General features: G+C 28.3%; 3 protein-coding genes across 5 annotated transcripts in view; 2 read left to right on the forward strand and 1 right to left on the reverse strand.

The window, feature by feature from the left end:
• The first annotated feature begins 291 nt into the window (after positions 1–291).
• On the forward strand, positions 292–3,230 carry LOC134827677 (uncharacterized). The gene is made up of 4 exons (XM_063840438.1): positions 292–495; positions 559–705; positions 770–2,129; positions 2,726–3,230. Exons 1-4 carry the CDS (start codon positions 385–387, stop codon positions 3,124–3,126), a joined length of 2,019 nt encoding a protein of 672 aa, XP_063696508.1. The 5' UTR covers positions 292–384; the 3' UTR covers positions 3,127–3,230.
• Positions 3,115–5,714, reverse strand: LOC134827678 (ran GTPase-activating protein). Its single transcript, XM_063840439.1, is given in 5 exon segments — positions 3,115–3,597; positions 3,654–3,949; positions 4,462–5,260; positions 5,262–5,452; positions 5,530–5,714. Coding segments are annotated over 5 exon segments (1,731 nt in total). The 5' UTR covers positions 5,636–5,714; the 3' UTR covers positions 3,115–3,258.
• Positions 5,715–6,954: 1,240 nt separating this feature from the next.
• LOC134827790 (ensconsin) overlaps positions 6,955–21,857 on the forward strand; it is a 64,770-nt gene continuing 49,867 nt past the window's right edge. For all 3 annotated transcript variants that reach the window (XM_063840616.1, XM_063840619.1, XM_063840620.1), the window contains exons 1-2: positions 6,955–7,030; positions 12,837–12,863. In XM_063840616.1, the coding sequence (XP_063696686.1) occupies positions 6,997–7,030; positions 12,837–12,863 (61 nt within the window). In that variant the 5' untranslated portion in view covers positions 6,955–6,996. The remainder of the gene's footprint in view (positions 7,031–12,836; positions 12,864–21,857) is intronic.

Consider the following 21,857-nt stretch of genomic DNA (forward strand, 5'->3'; position numbering starts at 1 on the left):
GTCAGAGGGCTCTAATTTATCATTTTTAATCATTTTATAACTCAAAACTGCCAAAAAATTGAATCGGAAAAAAAAATTTTCTTTGACATAGTTTTTTTTTGAAAAGTAAATTTAAATTTCAATACAATTTTATTTATTTAAATTAATTTAAAAAAAATCCGTAAATATTTTTAGATTATTAAAATTATAAAAAAAAATATTAAAAATTAAAAAAAAAAATAATTTTTATATTGCTCAACATGACTTCCAACATGAAACAAATCAAAAAATTGACCTAACCTAAAAGTCAAAACAAAAAAAAAATTGTCGTGCATGCAGAAGCCGCATATTTTCTCAAATTAAATGGTCAAAAACTACAAAAATTACCTCTAAATCGGCTTTAAAATGCACAGTAAGACATCTGTGAACAAAAAATCTCACGGTTCGAAACACAAATCGAAGAAAACATCGAAATCCGGCAGTAGCAGCAATCCCGATGGAGAATCTAAAGAAAAAGTAAGAAAATTTTAATGAAATATTTTAAGTTTTTTATTAAATTATTCAATTTTTGTCTTTTAGAACTACAAATCCTACGCTGGCTTCAGTCCCAAATCAATAAAATCGATGTGGGAACAACATGAAAGAAGCAACGAGACGGAAATTTCTCCAGATGCAACGCAAAAACTTGCCGAAGACACAACTTATAAAGTTTGGGAGCTCGTGAATGTGAGTTTTTTCCCCAAAAATTTCTGAAATTCATTAAAAAATAATTTTTTCATGTAATTTTTAGAACATCAAAACATTTGCCACGAAATCCAGTGGTCGAGTCACCTTCGATTTAGTGAATAACATCCTTCGTGACATGAATGTCGATCCAATTCTCGGTGCCTCGAGTAGTTTTTGGGAGAAAATCGAGTACGACGGGACTTATTTCTTCAATTACGACGAAGTTGTCGACTTGCAAGAGGAATATGCGAAAGATGTTGTTGTCGATGAGCCGGGTCCAATTGGTTTAAATGTGACGTGGCTCGGGCAACCTCATGCCCAACACGAATTACTCGAGTTTTATGGGAATGTAGCGGATGCGGTGTTTGTCGGCGATGACGAATGTACCGACTTGGCACTCGATATTGTGGCATTTAATCCCCAAATTGGCCCAATTTTGAAACTTTTGCTCGGAAAATGCATCGAATTGTTGGCTTTTGATTACACGGAGGACTTGTTGCTGCGTTCTTGTAAATTTTTGAATGCCTTGACTGTCAATCCGTTCAGTCAAAATGGACAAATTAACGATGAACTCGCTTATTTGAGTCAAATTTTCGACAATTTACTGCTGGGACCCCCGTTAGAAGTCAAATTTGAGGATCAAGGAGCTTCGGATAACATAAAAATCGAGAATTCGGGTGATTTTTCGCAAAATAATGGCGATTCGTTGCTCCCGTCGGAGGATTTGCTGAAAGATTTCAAGGTCGAAAATGTTCAAACGATCAAAAAGGAGTGCGAAGACTTTTTCATGATGATGGATACGAGCGAAACTGTGATAAAGAAGGAGGAACAAGCCGATTTGATTGGCGATGCGGGTCAACTTCTCGGCGGAATCGATGAACTTCCGCTTTATTCGAGCAATTCTGACACCCGTTTCAATGCTCAAGGTCAACCGTCGCCCGATATGGCAGAAGACGATGTCAGTATCAAAATTTCCGAAGTCTCAAGTGAGCCAGATACCAAACCCACAAACTCGTTTCGCACAAAAGTCACGACTGTCAAATGCAATTTCGGTGTCGTGGAGGAGCTTTGTCGAACAATTGGACTTTGTGCGGGGCATTGGGGACATTTGGAGCAACATTTGACGTATTTGCTGGCGAAACGGGCAGAGAGACTTGTGCAAGACAAGTCAATAATTTCGTTTGAGGAATATGGCGAGACTTTGTATCGGATAACTTGTGCGCTGTGGAGTCTTGGGGAATACGCGTTTCGAGAGTTGACAGTGCATTTGGACAAAATTGATCCGTCGATTGTGCCGGAATATTGTACAAAAGTGTTTGCGAGAGCGGCGATTTTTATGAAGGGACGAAGTGATATTTTTCTATACGAATATCTGCAGGAAATGTGTGGAGATGTTTTGTTGCCGTTCATGATTTTTTATCCAAGTGAGTTTTTTTCCTTAATTTTTTTTACATTTTTTCTTCCAAAAATTATTTTTTTTTATAAATCTTTAATTTTAATTTAAATTAATTCAATTAAAATAATTTAAATTAAAAAAAAAATTAAATTAAAAAATTTATTAAATTTATTTAATTAATTAATTAATTTAATTAAATTAATAATTATAATTATTTTTTTGATTTTTTTTAAAATTCAGTTTAATTTTTTTTTATTTTTAAAAAATTATAATTTATTTTTTTTTTAAATTGATTTTTTTAATTCATAAAATGTTGTTAAAAATTAATAAAAATTTTTTAAAAGTTTTTAAAATCAAAAAAATTGAATGAAAAATGTTTATATTTTAATAAAATTATTTAAAGATTATTAAAATTAAAAATTTAAAATTATTTAAAGAAAAAGCTTTAAAAAAATTTTACAAAGTAAAAATTTTTTTAAAAATTAAAAAAAAAAAAAAATAAAAAAAATAATTTTTTAATTTAAAAAAAAATTTAAATATTTTTTTAGTTTTATACTAAAAATAATTTTTTTTAAGAATAATATTTTTAAAACTCATTATTTTAATTTTAACTCTTTTTTTCAGACTACCTCCAAAAATACAACCTTAAAATCCGTCGCCGTCTCGACATCATCGCCAAAAGTGAAAATATCTACAAAATCCCGCCACGAGTGACACTCACTACGCATCTCAAGCCCGAACGACTTTATTCCGCGCTCCTTTGCGAAGAAATTTTCGACAACTTCAAAATCCTAAAGAAACCTGAGAAGAAAAAATTCAGTTTCCGTTTCGCCGGATGTCGTCCCATCAATTTGCGAGGGCGCAAGAATCGATTTGTGCAACCTGTGATCGAACCAATTGTCGTTCAGAGACCGCTGGAGAGCTTTCACAGCAAAATTGTGATTGCCAAAAAGAAACTCATGAAACCTGTGACGAATTTGCCGAAACGAACAATTTGTGTCAATTATCATTTAACAATTTTTTAAGTTTTTTTGGTCTGAATTCTTATTGTTTTTTTTTTATTCTAACACAAATTACAATTAAATATCATGGAAAAAAAATTTAACAAAAAACAATTTTGGAAAATCAATAATTTAACGTGTTTGTGAGCGGATTTATTATTGGGCGTCAGCTTGTTGTTGCTCAAGTAAAAACTCAAAAATATTTTTCTCGTCGCTCGGAACGATATTTTGAGTCAATACTGTCTTCAATGCATATCGGCATCCTTGAACATTATATCGTGGTTTGAACATTTTATCTTCACATTTGAGGAGTCCCAGTTGAATGGCGAAGAAATTCCGAACACTGTGGAGACGATCCTTCTTTTGGGCGTGCTCGTAGACGTCTTTGAAGAGTTCCGTGGCAACATCGAGGGCTTCTTTGGATTTTTCCGATAATTCGGCGCATTTCAAGACGGTAAATACGAGATATGGGAGGTAATTTTCCTCGGAAATTGTCTAAAAAAAATAAATATTTTAGAAATTTTTCAATTAAAATCAGTTTTTGGACAAACCTTGAGATGCTCTCGTAACGCTGTAGTTTTGTCAGTGTCGGAAATAGCTTGGAACATCGCTTCGGATGGATATTGGGCGTTACAGAAGGCTTCAACGGGATTGTCAGAAGCTTCTGTGTCGTCACCAATGGAGACTCGACTCATGTCGGCGGTCGAATCTAAGGCAGATCCACTAAAGATGTTCAAACTGGAGTTCACGCCGGGCGTTGGCACGTACTCTACCTCGTCACTTTCGTCTTCGTCAGTCTCTTCTTCTTCGGCTTCTTCGTCGTAGCTGTCTTCGTCGCCAGATTCCTCTGAAAAAAAATTAAAATTTATTATTTTTTATGATTTTAAATTTTCTTGAATTTAATATTTAAAAATTTAATTAATTTTTTTCTTAATTTTTAAAAAATTTTAATAATTTTTTTTTTGTCAACTGTTTTAATTTATATTTAATTTTTTTTTCATTTTTTTAATTAAAATTTTTTATTTTTTAATGTTTAAAAAATTTTAATTAATTTTTTTTTGTCAAATATTTATTATAAATATCTTTTTTATTCAATTATTTTTTTAACTTTCGTTTGAATTATTTTTTAATATTTTTTTTTTTTGAACAAATAATTTAATTTTTTAAATATCTTCTTTAATTTTTTAGAATAATTTTTTTTTAAATTATTTTTTTTTTTAATAATTTTTCTGAATTATTTTTATATTTTTTTAATATTTAAATTAAAAAATTTTAATTTTTAAAATATTCTTGTCATTTTTTAAATTTTAAAGATTAAATTTAAAAAAAATAATTAATTTTTTTAAATTTTATATTTACCTTCTTCTCCTCCATCAGAGTCATCTTCATCCATTTCCACGAGACAATCAGCCAAGTCATATTTTTCCATCATATCGACAATTTGTTCACGACCCTCAGATCCAAACATATTTCCGTTCAAATCCAAGCTTTTAAGCAATCTCTTATTTTCCATGGCGGCTGCGATGCAAAAACCTCCATCGGCGTGAATTTCATTAAAGCCAAAATTAAGAGTTTCCAGCTCCAAATGTTGATCTTGAATGGCATCAGCGATAGCCAAAGCTCCCTTCGTCTTCAAAAGACAATCCCCAAAATTGATTTCTTGTAATTTTTGCATGCTGAAGAAAGCTTCCGCCAATGCTTCAGCTCCCTTTGGTCCAATCGTGTTATCGTTCAAATTGAGAATTTTAATGTTTGGATTTTCCTTGAAGGCATCCGAAAGCGCGGTAATTCCAACGTGATAAATTCCATTTTGAGGCATTGCGATTTCCTCCAAAGTTTTTACCGTTTTGAAGACTTCCGCAAGTGCCTTTGCTCCGTCATTCTCCAAGCGATTTCGACCCGCAATAAAAACCTTCAAGCGTAACGGAGTTCCAGCTTCACTTCCCTTCTTGTGACACTCGAGCAAGGCGCTTGCCAACATTTTGCCGCCCTGAATTCCCAAACCGCAGTTATTGAGCTTGAGTTCCTCCAAACTGTAACAAGTTTTACTTTTAATGAGATCAACGAGTCCCGTCATGCCATTTGGACCCAACGCATTGTCGCTGCAATCCAAAACGGTCAAATGTGCTCCCGCTATCGTCATGCCTTCGCCCAAACTTTTCAAGCGCAATCGGAATTTCCGTTTTCATGCGACCCGTGAACAAATCCTTCAACAGAGCTTTTTCCAGCTCCGGATGTTTCTTCAGGGCTTCTCCAATGTGTTTGGCAGCTTCAACACCCAACGTGTTTCCCTCCAACTCGAGATATTTCAAGCTTTTGCATGCGTTTATTGCTTCCACGAGGGGCTTTACTGCGGAGAACAATAGAGAGACGAGAACAAAAGACGGATTAAAAAAATGATGAAATTCACAAAAAAAGTAAAATTACCTTGTTCCTCGTTTTCCCATTTTAAGGCTTGTCCGAGGAAACTGACTCCGCTGCTTTTGACGTCAGATAGCGACGCAGAAATGTCTCCCAAATTGAATGATGTCATTTTTTACAGAAATTACAACGAAATTGTTAAATTAATTTTAAGCGTTAAAGAAGAGGGAAATGTTTGTTTTCTGAGGTTATGTTGTGATGCCGCCAGAATTTACGGTGACCAATGGACAAAAAGTGTGTTTTATTGAACGTAAAGTCTTTAACATGAGCGCATTTTGCTTTTTTAAATGACATTTGAAGATGAAGAGTAAAAAAATTTCAATCTAAAATTGTTTAGGTTAATTGTTTGTTATTTTTTTATATTAAAAGAGTTTTTTACACTCAAATTATATTTTTTTTTGTTTTTACTGAAATTTATTTTAAAGATATTATTTTATCAATTTTTTATCACGTTTCGATGAAAAATGTAGAGTTGAAATGAAGGGCTAAAAGGATAGTATGAAGGGCGATTTATCCTTTCAGCCCTTCAAATATAGGAAAGTTGAGGTCTATATCATATCAATAAATGAAACTCCTCGTGGTTTGACTTCAACACTGTTTTTTGCACCCAAATTCTCACGACGAGACTCGATTCAAGACTGACTAGCTTCTTTTCTTTTTAATCATATTTTAACTACTACTTTACTATCTCTTTTTACTATTCTTTTTATACACCTTCCATTCAAAAATCAAAGTTAAAAGTCAAAAATCAACAACTTAGTTCCGAAGATGGATTGATGGATGATCTATTTTGTTCATTTCCTCATAGTATATAATAAATTTCTTTCAAAAAATGTTTGTCGTAAATGATTAATATTTTCTTATGTTTCTGCTTATTTTGCTGAGTTTTGTCATTTCTTATAAGTGTTACATATCACAGGTAATAGTTTTTAATAGGTACACAGCTTTTTATCATGTCTTGATAAACGTTCGAAGGAAATATATAACCAACTGTACACATCAGCTAATTTTATGAAAAACTTTTGAAACTCATTTGATATTTAATTTAAATGCCTTTTTAGTTGAATAAGAGCAACTTCTTATAACATATTGATTAGATTTCCCAATGTTCATATCTCATTGCATTTTCCTCTGATGTTTAATTATGCAATGAGAGTTTTAAGAAAATTTTTGTTCAATGTTATAATATTCTTCATCGACTATGATTTGTCAAGTTAATTCTTTAAAAATGCTAAAATTAAGAAAAAATTGTATTTATTAATTAAAAAAAAAAATACATTTTTAGATAAACGTACTTACGGAAACCCCCAAGAACGCCAAATTCCTCATGAGCTGCATCCAGGCAGAAAAAACAAGTCCCAACACGCAAATTCGTCGCAACCATTTGCCCCCGTACATTTTGACACGAGCTGTCAGTGTCTCATTTCCATACTCCCCAGTCACTAGTCGCGAACTGAAAATAAAAAAAGTGAAATGGATTCTGCATCAAAAGATAACAAATTACCAGGTATTTATTGCGTCTAACTTTACCAAAAGTGTGCAAATCCGCGAATTTATTGTGCCGCGGAAGTAAAGAGTGCCAAATACCGCGTTATCCTGTGCAATTATATCGATTTTTCGGGCATCAAAAAACAACCTTGATGATTCAATTGAATTTTTTATACATATTATTTTCAATATCTGTGGCATATGCAGCAGTGTGCTGTATTCAGTTTTGATTGTGTACGAAAAAAAAAATACACTAATATGTGGATAAGTAAGAATCGGTGCCGTGTCCGATAATCTGTGAAAAAACGTGCGACGAATCCTTTGTTTCCCCCGATTTGGAAGCCTTGATTTGCACCCAAAATGCAGTAGGGGCGTGTGTATATGCCACACATTGCTGCATAAACAATCGCGATGTCTGACCTTCTCTGTTCCTACTTTAGTAGTGTGCTCCTTTTATTTTTTTTTTGTGATTACTAAACATTTCAAATGTGTGGCTCTCGAGGGAATGACATCATCAAATAAACACTAGCACTACGAAAAATATGTAAATTGCAGCGTAGTAGCGGAAAGCCCCCCTACGTTGCTCTGTAGACAAAAAATGTTTGTCTTGGAACTACAAAGACGACGACATCGACACGGTCATCTTAATCATCATGTAAATTGAGGCAAGGTCACGAATTCATCATTTAAATCGAATTCATCAAATTTCAAGATAAAGGAAAGAGTTTCGTGAACTAGACCTTTGTCAATGTCAATATTCACGTTGGAATTCTCTTTCTAATCTTATCAGCAAATATTCTCCAATTTTTATTGATTTTGGTTTCTTCGTCAAAGCAGGTTTTCTCATGAACACTCCATGATCGCATGTTCGAAGATTTATTTCAGGCCGAGAAATGTTTGAAAATTACATGAAGCTGATAAATTTTTTAAACATAAAATTTCGTGATAAAACGAAACTTGTTCAACTAATCCTGATAATCCTTTAAATTATTGATTTTGTATTTTTTAAAAATTTCATGGCATTCAATAAGCTTCTAAATCTAATAATAAAAAAAGTATCGTGCTAATAAATTAAAAATAACATAACAAAATATGTCGCAGAATTAAACCAAAAAAAAAAAAAATGTACAAACGCGTTTTTTTTTGCTGCTGTGTTGTCATAGTTATCACATTATTCGCTTTGTTGACGTCTTCCTTGATCGTCAACATCACCTTTGTACGAAAAAAAAAGTTTAAAGTCGTTCTTCTTGTTATGCGTGGGTGCAAAAATGTTTATTTTTTTTTCTTTCTTTTAAAGAAACATCTTATTTTTCTGTGTTAAAAAGACCGGTAGAGAGACATTCATTCATAAAAAATGCAGTGAACGACTTTTTTTTGTGTGTCTCAAACGTCAGACACAAATTTCTAGATTCTTTCGTGATAAATACACATGCAGGCGCTTTGTTCGTATCGTAATTAACTGATGGCGTATGCAAGTCCACGTTCGTTCCATAGAGTTCGTTCCAAATGTTAATATACTTTTTCATGCGGAGAAATATCTTTATTTAGAGCTCTATTTTATTTTATTGTTGGAGGAATGACTTCATTTTTATTATTAATATTATGCTTTGTGAATTATTATAAATATATGTTTAAAGGCAGATATTTGCAAATCTGATTAGAAAAATGTCCAATAAGAATTTTTTTTTATACCATATAGAAGAAAAAAATGTTAATGGTCGAGGACAAATTCACTGGAATATTCGAGCAATTATTAACAGTTTTTTAACGCGTTATCGGAAATTATGAAAAAGTTATTTTTTAAACGTTTTGATGTCTGTCTGATTTTTTTTTTATTTTATCATTTTCCGTGTTTTGTCCACAGAGGACGACATTTCAAAATTTGGAAAAACTAATTTTTTAATAACTTTATTTTTATTAAAAAATTCAAAAAATAGGCTTCCGAAATAATTTCAAAAAAAAAATATTTTTGAGAATTTTGAACTTAGACAATTTTGCTTTTAATTTTTTTATACAAATTTTAAACAAAAAAAAAATAAAAATTTTTAGTGTTTTAAAATACTTCATGTCAAAAGAAAAATAATTGCTTCAAATAATAAGTTAAAATTAAGTTGATTTTAGGCTTAAAGGTCAAAAGTAATTTTTTTAATAAAAAAAAAAATTAAAATAAATTTTTAATATTTTTTTTTTTACTTATTTTGGAAGTCAAAGTTTTAAGTTGATTAAGTTAAAATTTTATTTCTAAAAATCTTAATTTTATAAAAAAAAATTAAATTAATTTACATTCTTTTCTTCAAAACTAATTTTTGACAAAAAAAAATTATTTTGATGAAAAAATTATTTTTTTTTTAAAAAAATTAAATAAAGTTTTATAAAATTAATTAAAATTATTAAAGTTTTATTAATTAACCTTTGACTTTAGAAAATGTAAATTAATTTAGTCAGCTTTAACTTTTAATTTTTAAGCCAAAAATCATTTAATTTTAACTTTTTGTATTATTTTTATTCAAAATATTTTTGAATCTTGAAATTTTGAAAGAAATTCTTTGAAAGATAAAAATTCAAAGAAAAATAAAAAAAAATATTCAGACTTTTATGAACCAAATTTTATTTTTTTTCCTTTTTATTAAATAAAAATAAGGAATTTTTTATTGAGTTCAAAAAAATATAATTTAAAATTATTTAAATATTAAAAAAATATTAAAAATTATAAAAAAAATTGAATAAATTAAAATTTATTAAAATTCTTCCAGAAATTCTAAAAATCCGATTTCGTCATTCATTCCCCTTCAACTTGTAATTTTTTTCATCACACAGAAAAAAAACCTGTGTACACTTATCGATGCATGACAATTACATTTTTTTCGTTGTGTATTATTTTCTAGACACGCTGCTAGCTGGTAATAATAATTAAAGAAGCATATGTTTCATTTCTGTACAAAAAATAACTTTGTTGCTCATGAGCAAGTTAACAATAAGAGACATGCAAAGCAACTCCATTAAAAAAAAAGTGCCGTTAATTTTTTTTTTAACAAATTCTAAATAATAATTACTTTCCTCGCTTTGTTCCAAGAGGAAGCAAAAAATTTTCACTTCTAAAAAAAACAAAACACATGTTTCTCGCGATTTAAATTCTTAAACTTTGCCACATAGTAAAGTGTCGTGAATTCCAGTTTTTTGTGCCAAAGAAGAAAACTTTTCTTCATGTGTGTCCAGTTTTTCTTTGCAAGATTATCGATAACTGTGGCTGACAGCTTTATTAACTTGTTATCGCTTGATCGAAAATTTTCTATTAACCATGCGCTGCTCATGTTTGTTTTTAATGTTGGAATTGAAAAACATGCAAAAGTGCAACAAACATGCATAAGAGAGTGTTAAAGACGTTCTTCTTTTCTTTCTTTCATTTATTTCCGTCTCGTCATAAACACATCTCGCTCCATGTCGAGACATGCATTTTCTTGGTTTTCTGTGTCGAGCATGAGAACAGCTGGCTAATTTTCGTTTCCATCGACGGTCCTACGTGATTTCTTCTAACACTCGTCCGTACGTTGAAATATTAATAGAAGTGCACTTGGTTTTTTTTCTTTATTTTTTATTATTATTATTTTTAAAACATGCTGCAGTGGTGTAGAAAACGTAATATTTCCTCAATTTCCACGTTTTAATTGCAGTTTGCCGCCACTGGCAAACTTCCAAAATAGAAACTTACAATGTGATGCATTCATAAAGCTAAATAACTAACACACAACTTAGTGTTCATTCAACCTGCTGTCTTTATGCCGCATATCACGCCGCGATAAAATATTTCTAGATTTTTTTTCGTGCTTTTTTTGATGAAAAGTGTACAAAATTTCAAAAGTCAAGTGTTCAATGGAGATTTGAATAAACGAGTAAATTATCGTCTTCACACTTTTTTTTTGCTCGTTGGAAGATAATAAATTTTTGCTAGCCAAGCATAGAGAATATATTTATTGAGAAAGACAGAAAAATCGGAGAATCAGAGTGAATAAAAAAGCATATTGCGGTATATTTTACGTTTTCTATGGAAGAGGCTTTGTTGCTGTTCATATTTGGCTGCACAAGTGAATAAAAGTAGATTTTTTACAGTGAAAAGTAAAGAAAAAATTTAAAATGATATCAAAGCGCATTTAAAAAAAATAATTTTTTATTCAAAAAAAAAAAAAAAAAAAATATTAATTAAAAAATTAATAAAAAAAAAACAATTAAATTAAATTAAAAAAAATAATATTTTTTTCTACCATAAAAAAAATAAATAAATTATTTTTTAAATAATTTTAAAATTAAATTTAATTTAATATCAAAATTTATTAAATTTTTTTTTAATTCATTATAATTTAATTTTAATTAATTAAAAAATTTAATTTGAATTAAATTTATTATGAATTTTTTTCAACTTTAATTTTGTATGGAAAAAATTAAATTCAATATTATACAGAATTTATTTTAATTTGAAATAAATTGATTATAATTTAATTTTAATTAAATTAATTTTTTTAATTTAAATAAAAGTTATTAATTTTAATTTAATTCACTATAAAATTTTTTTCAATTCAATTTTGAATGAAAAAAATAAATTCAATTTCAAATTTTATATAATTTTAATTTTTTTTTAAATTTTAATTTAATTTTATTTAATTATTTCTAATGAATTTAAATCAAAATAAATTTATAAATTTTTTTAATATAAAAAAAATGAAATTTTAAGAATTTTAAAATTTATGAAAAAAAAAATTATTTAACTAAATTTTTTAAAAAATTTCAACTTCAAAAATTAAATTTTTATTTCTCTCATCAAACTTTTTGAATTCCAGTCAATTTAAACCCATTCACTCGCTAATTTTAATTAAAACAAATTTGTTTTTGTCATTTCAATGATATCATTTTAGTACTTTACAAACAAATTAACATCCATATAAACAAAAGATACCGAAATCCAAGCAAATAAAACGTTCTTTTTTTTATATGGAAAATTCATTAACGCTTTAATAATAATGAAGATAACACATTTTATCGCTGATATTCCTCCTCTTTCGCTCTCTCAACGCTCTCGTACTCTCCGCGATGTCTGTCTCGTCTTATGAAATGTTTCAACAAACTTCGCCGGTTGAGTTATTACTTATTCATCCGACAGTGTTTCATTATAATTATTTTCTTTCTATTTACTATCTTTTGTTTCTTCAGTATTTTTTTTTGTGCTGTGCAAAAATTGTACCGTAGAAAAAAAATACTTGCGAATCTGACTGGACATTCATTTCGTGATTGTTTGCATCGTTCGCTAGTCTGAATAAAATGTAGAAGAAAATAAAAGAAATAATTATGATATAAAATGTGAATCGCGAAAAAGTGCATAAAATAAAATTTTAATAAATATTTATATTAAAAAAACAAAAGAAAAAAGTTTACTGATAATTTGTGTGATATTTATTATTCAATTAATTTTTTTTTGCTTGAAGATCGACTTATTTGGTGGTCTCTCGCTGAAAAATCAAAGAAAAAGCAAAAAAATAATTAAATCGGTGTACTTCGAGTTATCATTAATCAAAGCTTGATTAAATTTATTATTGTAAAAATAAATACAGTACAAAGAACTGAAACTAGTTTATTGATTTTACAACTAAAAAAATTAAAAAATAAAAAAATGTTGTAAGAAGAAGAAACGTTCAAGTGCGGCATTTGTAATTAAATTGAAATAAATCAAAATAAAAAAGAATTGTTGGCACAATAAATTCAAGGAGACACACAATATTGGATATTTATCGCAAGAATGTTTTTCTCACCAATCGATATTGTTTGGAATTTTTCAGATGGTGGTACATCACGTGATGTTCAAGGTAAGAGAAGATACTTTTAATTGTATTTTAATTTAATTTTGAAGAGTTATCAAGTGCAATATTTGAAAATAATTATTAAAAATCGATAAATGAAAATTTATCTAGAAAATTTTAAAATATTGAGATAAATTCTATTTAAAATTGAATCCGTGTGAATTAAAAGAATTTTTTTAGGTCAATTAATTTTTAATTTAAATTTTTTTTTTTAAATTTTATTTTTTTTTTTTATTTTTATAAATTAATTAATTTAAAATTTTATTTTTAATTTAAATTAATAAATAAAATGTTAATAAAATAATTTTTTTAAAGCCAATTAATTTTAAAAAATTTTATTATTTTTATTTATTTTTTAAATAATTTTAAAAAATAATTTGATTTAAAATTTTTATATTTTTATTAAATAAATAAATAATTCAATGAATTTTATTAATTTATTTTCCAATAATAATTTAATAAATAAAATTTTATTTAAATTTAATTATATTTTTTTTATGAAAAATTTATTTTAATTTTTCTTTAAATTAAATGAATGTAAATTTTTCGAAAAATAGACTTTAATTAATTAATTTAAATAAATAAGTGAAATTAGGAAAAATTTATTCATTTAAAAAAAATTATTTTCTAAAAATCTTTTGATTTTTTGAAAAATATATTTATTTTAAAATAAATTTAAAATAAATATAGAAAAAAAAATTTTTTTTGAACTTTTCGAAGAACTTTAACTTAAAAATTTCTCGAATGATTTTATTTCTATATTTTTTTTTTGTTTTTCTAACAAAATTCATTAATATAAACAACACCTTTTGACAGATTTCCCCCAAACCAATTTGTCCGAAAAATGAAAAATTAACCTCAATCATCATTACATTCACTTCACACAACACATTTACAAAACGTTTGCGGGCGGCATGCATTTTTAGTTGTTTTTTTTTATCAGTAATCAGTAAAAATCTACTGTTACTACCTGCTGCGTTGTAAAAAAATAATGCACCGCGCGCTACCGTTCATTCTTTTTTTTTTTTCGATCCACATGCTTCTCGTCGATATGTTGCCGTCATTAACAACTAGGTACGAAAATGTACAAACAAAAAAGCGATGTTGTTACACTTGCTTATGAATTTCTATATTCAAAAACCATTAATTTTAGTAGCGGTTTCCTTTGCGCATGGCTTGACGACGAACACTCGCCTTTGTTGTTGTAATATCGTTTTTTTTTACGTTTTACGGTATTAATGAGTGGTTTTCCAGAGTATATCGTTCATTTATTTTAAAGAGGTATCCATCGTAACTAGCAGTGACATCATAAATTGTCGTAAAGAGACAACCAGTTGCACGCACGCTTTACTACGACTTTGAGTCGATGATGACAGAACCTCCCCTGACATGCCATCCAGTTAAATGGACTCGTTTTAATTTATTTTTCGTACGATTTTGAGGTATTTTTCCATTAAGTTGTGTGACGTACAGAAAATTACTGTGAAACTATTTGAGGCAATGACTTCACAACCACAAATATTCGTTTTAACTGGAAAACTAGATAAATAAATAGAAATCGCAAATAAATTTCGAGAATAGGTCAAAGCCATGAAGTATTTTCATTTGACGCATTGCAAATTTTTTTAATTTTTTTTTTGCACAGTAAAGGTCTGTCTGTAATAAAACAGATTTATTTTAAAAATTTTAAAATATCATGAAAATTTAAAATAATTATTGAACGTCAAACTCAAACTAAAAAAATCTTACATGTTAAAAATTTATTTTTTAAATTATTTTATTTATTTTAAATTTAAAAAATTTACTAAATTAATTTATTTATTTTAAATTAAAAAAATTAAACTGAATTAATTTTTTTTATTCATTTTAAATTTAAAAATAAATAAAAATTTATTTAATAAAATTAAAAATAAATAAATTAATCTAATTTATTTAATTTCAATTAATTAATTAATTAATTTAATTTTAATTAATTTTAATTTTTATTTTAATTTTAAAATTTAAATAAAATTTAAATTTTTTTTTTAATTTTAAATATTTAATAATTTAAAAAAAAAATTTCGTTAATTGATTTATATTTTTTAAGTTTAAAAATAAATAAATTAATCTAATTTATTTTTAAATTTAAAATGAAAAAAAAAAATTAATTTATTATCATCAATTTTTAAGTAAATTTTTTTTTTTAAATTATTAAAATTGTGCGGCAAAATGCGCTCAAACTATTTGATACTACGTCAACTTTTCTACCTCATTTTTTCATTCAGCTATTTACTCAAGTTATTGACTAGTTGAACCAACTACTGTTATATTTACATGCAAATCGATAATCAATGATATCGACACAACACAAAACCAAATAATTCGAGTTCACTTGTTCATTTTGTTTTCTTTTTTAAATCAAATATTCTAATTTCGTGAAATTCAATACGTAACGGGCGGCGGCAGAAACATGAAGCATTGACCTCAAGTTGTCAACTTTCATTTCCCTTTAAAATAAATATCTTTTAATAATCTGCATTAAAATCATGTTTCATAGCCGGCGTTTTTCCTTCGTCGTCGTTGCATCGTTCAAAGTGCACACATGTCACACTGTATTTATTTATACTCAAAATAAATCTTAATTTTTATTTTTGTTTATACAAAATGATGTGTAAAGATTTTACGATGGATTAACTACATGACAAAGGCGCGTTTTCAAGAAATTTTTACTATTTTAAATGCGCGTCAACAAAAAATTAAAATTTTACATCTATTAATAAAACAAATATTTTGTGCCTCTTGTCTGTGTTCGGTCTAGAATTATTTCTAAAGAAATTTATTATTATAATTTTTAAAACCAGACATCTTGTGATGTTTCTTATGTAAGTTTATTTTAACACATAATTGGTCGCGATTTAATGAGTTTTAATGAATTTCCGTGGAATTCTCTGCTCTATAACCGAAAAGAGTTGACGAACTCTATTTTTTTCTCGACATCGAGTTAAAATTTCAGAGTCGTCGCGCATGCAAACAATTTTCTACCAATTTAACCACGATTTAACAAGTATTTGACTTTTATAACGATAGATTAGATTTATGGCTTAAACGCAGTCAAGAACTACAAAAAAAAACTTTATTTGCTTTCACCTCAATCACATAAATTTAAATGGCTAATAATTGATTCATACGAAAGCTATTTGCAAGCAAGTCAAATCAATGGATGAATGATTGCACATGAGATGCAGAAAAATTTGCATTTTATTGCTATTTATGAACGCGAAATTTCTGCTTCAGACATGTATCGTGCCCAATCATGTGGTAAAGACTTACACCTACTTAGTAGAGTTGCTTATGGATAATTTATGCCAAAAAGGAGATCATTACGCGTCATTTGGCGAAATTATTACTAAATGATATTTGATACGTTTTGGGACGAAAGTTTCGTAATGAACCGTGTTCCAGGAATTAAGCTTGTTAACTTTTTAAGTTTGGTGTCATTACGTTTGATTTAATTTGATTGGATTGGAGGCGAGTGATTGCCTAAATTGCTTAACATGAAAAAATTACAAAGTTAGTGACAACTTTCTAAAGGCTCCAACGTAAAATGATTTTTTTGAGTAAGAGTCAAAGAAAAAATGATCAATTAATTCATTTAGCAAACGAAGCATCCACGATGTGAGGTTTAAGTTTTATTTAGTTTTATGTTATATATGATGTTAAATCCCTATAACCCATTCTACTCATCAATTTATTCAATCTTGCATGTCCGGTTAGGAAAGCAACTATGACTCTAATTTGAGTAATATTCATGTTAATCAGCTCTCTTGTTCTTGTCAAAGATCTGTTTGGTACAAAACTATTGACATGTTCTGACAGCCTCCTTTCTTTTCAAGGGTCTTCAAATATAAATAGAATATCAAAATTGTCATAATACACGATACCTTCCTTCTTACGAAAAATTGCTCAGTTTGGATTAAAAAATATTTCTTTGAATACTCACCTCAAATATAGATTTTCAAAGAAAGTTCCTGAAAATAGAAAAATGCTAAAAACGCGAATTTACAATTAGATTAATTGACCTCACTAATGGACTTTGTCATGGGTGAAGAAACTTAATTAAACACTTAATGATTACTATTTTACTTACCGCAAAAGGCGAGTTACAAGATCTTACCAGAAATCCAATACCTTCAACAAAGCCCGTCTAATGTAACATTTATTGTTGCTAAAAGAGGTAGTTGGTAGCATGATAATTCAATATATTGCATTCCTCATCGTTGCAACACACCATCTCTACTCTAATGATTTTCATTAAAAAATTTATCTGCAGCGCAATCTCAAAAATACTCTATTAATTTGCCATTAATTGGTTTCCAATAATTACACGCAAACGCACCCATTGTGCTCTGGTTTCTCGCGCATTATGTTACTTACTCATTATTACGTCGTTGCCTTTCATTTCTGATGTCCATTTGATTAGCTCGATCATCATCAGCAGCAACAGTAAAAGCTCATCAAATAGAAATTTTTATTAAAGTTCATAATTCATTAAATCGCCATTTATCTGCAGGAATGATCTTTCGCTTTCTTTTACGCAAAAGTTCGTTAGACGTGAACTCGAACAAAATAAACGCTCGTGTGGTTATGTCATCAACGTGAAAGAAACAACGCGGAATATGTCAACAAAGAATGCTGTGCAATTTGTCAAAGTAGCAGCGCTTTTTCTGGCAGCGAGAGTGTGAGGTTTATCGCGTTACGTTGACACGAGACATTTGTCGTATTCTTCAATTTCATGCGTTTTAGACGTTTTCACATTCAGGCAGATATAGATGCTGAAGATTAGCAATGAACATAAATTGATGCAATTTAATCCGGTGATGATGTGTTTATTCACGTAATAACATTATTTAGTGCTTGACAGTGAAAGCATATTATTTTACTTAACTCGCAATGTGCATTAAAATTATTATTTTTTTGCGTGAAACATGAGCAAATTTCAACAACAATAGCAAAAAACGTTTAAAAAAGACATTTTTGTTACGTGTGTGTAAATTAAATAAATAAACAAAATGCCAAAAAGTTGACAACAACAAGCCTTTCTCGACGTGATTCTAAACTTCATTAATTTTGTTAGCACCAATGATGACGGCATTAATTAGAAGTGTGAGACATTTTCTGAGGCGAGGCGCCATAAAAGTTACTAAAAGATTTTCTTAGAAAGGCAGGGACGTAAGAATACTTTAAGGGTAAGGTCTTCAAATTTACAACTAAAAATATGAATTTTAAAATTAAAAAAATTTGGTCAGTAGCGTAACCAAAGTAAGATTTTTTATGGGGTCGAAGTTTTTATCTTTACTTTTATTTAATAATTTTTTTTTTTTATGTTCTTTTAATTAAACATTAAAAGCTCCTTGATCAACTGAATTAAATAATTTAAACGCTTTAAGAGCATATAACAAAAATTTTATAATCTGTTTATTTTTATTGTTAGAATCAAGAAATAGCCATTAAGATAAAGACAAAAAGATGGTTTTTTTTTATGACGACGGCCAATGCTTTTTCACCCTAAATAATGGATAAAACAAATACGGCTTGATTTGTCAAAAACAAAGGATAAGAATTAGAACGCACAATCCAATGTCTTCTAAGTCTCCAGTACGATGGCAAAATATAACAGAAAGAACTTTCCAACTGTGTTCTGCATTATTGGTTCACAAATGATCGTGACATCATCTTATAATGCTTCCTTTTTCATTTCCTCATTTTGATCATCATGTAGAATCCTTTTCAGTTTATATAGCATTGGATGATGTAGAGAAGAACTACAGTATTTTTTTCTAGAGTTAAACAGAATGTACGAAATGACAATGTGCATGTCAGTTAAGACCATGGCAAATTTTTCTGGATTATTGAAACAATGTCTTGCAACGTTCCTAGATTTGCTAGTATTGTTTTATAAATTTTTTAGAATTCTTGAATTCTTAAGAAATAAAGTCGATACGAATTTTTTTTCCATCAGAATCGTACCAAAAACAAACAAGGGTTTTTAGCAAGTTATATCCAGGGTTATATCAGTAAAGAAGATTCTCTTTTTTACAAATGAATAGATTTTTTTTTTTCAGGTTCAATCTTTCTATACGATTTTAACTCTTGATCAGTCTCGTCATTTTAATTTTTCTTTTCCACGACCTGTAAAGATTAGAAATTTATAAAAAAAAATTTACTTACATAGTCTCGTGCCCCTTTGAAATTTTTTTCATACGACGCCTATGCTCAACATTCACAGATATGAAAAAAAAAGTATTCCCAGTTCATCCATCTTCATAACGTCGGATCGGATAAACGATGACAAGATATGATGTCACGAAATTTCACACAACTTTTACCTCTCTTTCTCCTCATATCTCCGTGTCGTGGCTTTTGTCGTGCTTCTCCTTCCTCAAGTCAATAAATTTGTACAAATAATATGAGATGACTGATCGTTTTATGATACAAATTGGAAATAAATTTCCTTTCGGACGTGCACGATGAAAGAAGATCTCACTCGTACGATAAACGGAACACGCGTGCTGCAGCAATAATGCACTACGACGTCTATTTATTTGTGAACATTTGCAAGTCTCTCGTCGTTTTGTTGCTAAATTATCGTTCGTCGCATGTAATTGAAATAAAATATAAATAAAACGTCTATCAACAACCAACTTTTTTTTTTCTTTGCAAAATGAGTTTTTGATTAGACATGCCTTTGTTGTATTTCGCATATTTCGACGAAAGATGCTGCAACATCACAATGCAACATTCAAATTTATTGATCGTCGAAAAAAAAAGTTGCAGCAATAAAAATGATGAGGACGTGATTTTTTTTCTAAAAGAAATTGCTTTTAGCTAAAGACGAACATTTATTTACCTTATCAGTTTCGTTTATCCATTATTTCTGCTCTTTTGTTCCTGTTGCCTGAAAGAAGAGACGTTTACGTAAGAAAAGATTCAATAAAAAAAAGAAGTTATTTATTTTACTCATCATCGACATCAGTGGCAGCAAAATGACGAACTTTTCAATAAAGACATAGTTTGTTTGGCTGCAGATATTTAGTTACAAAGTCAATATGCCAGTTTTTTGTTGTTTCGTGAGAACTTACAAGGCGCTTGTGGTAAAGTCGATTTTGCTAGAATGAAACCTTATCTTGTGAGATTTTTTTGCTACTGATGTTCATTAACTTCTTCAAGAATTTCGTAAAGTGAAAGAATTTCATCTTTCTAAAAAATTAAATTTTCTGAAATTTTCTAAAATAAAATTTAAAAAAAAATTTTAAACAACTTACCCTTTGTCCAAAATTTTGTCTGTCCTATTGTCCGTAACGTCTTATATTGAGGAGTACAAAAATGTGAAATCTTCAGTTTTAAGAAAAATCTTTAAAAAAATTAACTTTTAAATTACTTAACGTTACTTTTGATTCTTGGATTTGATAAAATTCATCTTCAGCACCCACTTTCAAACAAGAAATCAGCAAAAAATCCTCTGTGGGCGAAGAACTACAAAACTCAATTGTTCAAAAACGGCAAATCTCCAATTAATTCAAACAAAGTAACCAGCCTTGATCAATCTAAAAAAAATATTTTAAAAAATTGTTAATGCAAAAAAACGACACTAACCCAATAAACGCATAAAAATTCATATTGCAAGCGATAAAATTCGCATTTCATTAAATTAATGCTAAAAATGCATTTTAACGGTACAATTTAAATTATTTATGTACTACACAAACAAACACTGATAACTTTTTAAGGAACGCATGAATTCCATGAATGACATAATAAACTGATGAAATCTATAAATTTTGCTATTCATTAAACTTTTTTTTTGCACACAATGCTCGGAGATATGCAAATCAACTAAAATTGAAAGGAAATATGCAAATTTATTTATAATTTCGTAGAGTGTGATTTTTTATTTTCATGCAAATTTTAAACATCTCTAAACGTTCATGAGTAATTTTAAACCTGAAGTGACGTGATTTTGACATTTATTCTAATAGAAATGGAAACCTTGCAACTGTTAACGTAATGGAAGAACTCCATAGGAACTACTTAGCTTGTCATTCACTTTCAAATAATTTTTTTTTTTCAGATGATTCATTTTATGAATTTTCTACCATTCTACTCTACTTGAAACAAAAGCAAAGATTTGAATCAGATAAAAATGCTTTTTAAAGCAAAACGCACATATGTTCACTGCCTGATAATTTTTCTGATCAAATAAAGTGATAACGACGAGAGTACCTAAATGAGAGAGAAAGTATGTTAATTCAACAGAAATTTTATATTAAAAATATTTTTTTTTGTTTCGAGAGATGTATGTTTAATTATTGTATGCTCTATTTAACTTAGAATGCGTAACATACTCGTTCGCATGTTTTGTTAACAAAATTTTTAGATTATCTCGAGATTCGTATCAAAAATGAAAATATCACTTTTTAACACTTTTGAAGGGGATTTACTTAAGTAGAAATTAATGTTTTAATTATTTTATGCTTTTTATTAAAATTGACTTAAATTATGTCAATATTTTAGTATTATTGTATTGAAATGAAAGATGGCGCTGTATTTTTTATTTTTTTTTGTCAATAGATGGAGCTTTTAAATTTTTAAACGTATCAAAAGCTTCAAACTTCAGAATTTTTTAATTTTTTTTTTTAAAAAAAATATGCTTGAATGTCATTGCAACTTAAAAAAAAATAAAGAAAAAATTAAAAATAATTTAAACGTTAAAGCGCCATGGCGCGCCATCTTGAGTTTTGAAATTCGAAGTAGAAATTTTCAACTTTTTTCTTTAAAAAAAGTAAAAAAAAGTTAAAAATAATATTTTTTAGAAATGGCCTTGAAAAATGTAGTATTTTTTTTATCAAAAATAAAAAGAAATTTAATTAAAAAAAAAATCAGAAAAATTATTATTTTCTACTTTTTAGGACTTCTCAATATTAAAATAAATTTCCATAAAATTTGTTTTTTATTTATTTTTTT

This window comes from Culicoides brevitarsis, chromosome 1 (assembly GCF_036172545.1).
Source record: "Culicoides brevitarsis isolate CSIRO-B50_1 chromosome 1, AGI_CSIRO_Cbre_v1, whole genome shotgun sequence".
Lineage (NCBI taxonomy): Eukaryota > Metazoa > Arthropoda > Insecta > Diptera > Ceratopogonidae > Culicoides > Culicoides brevitarsis.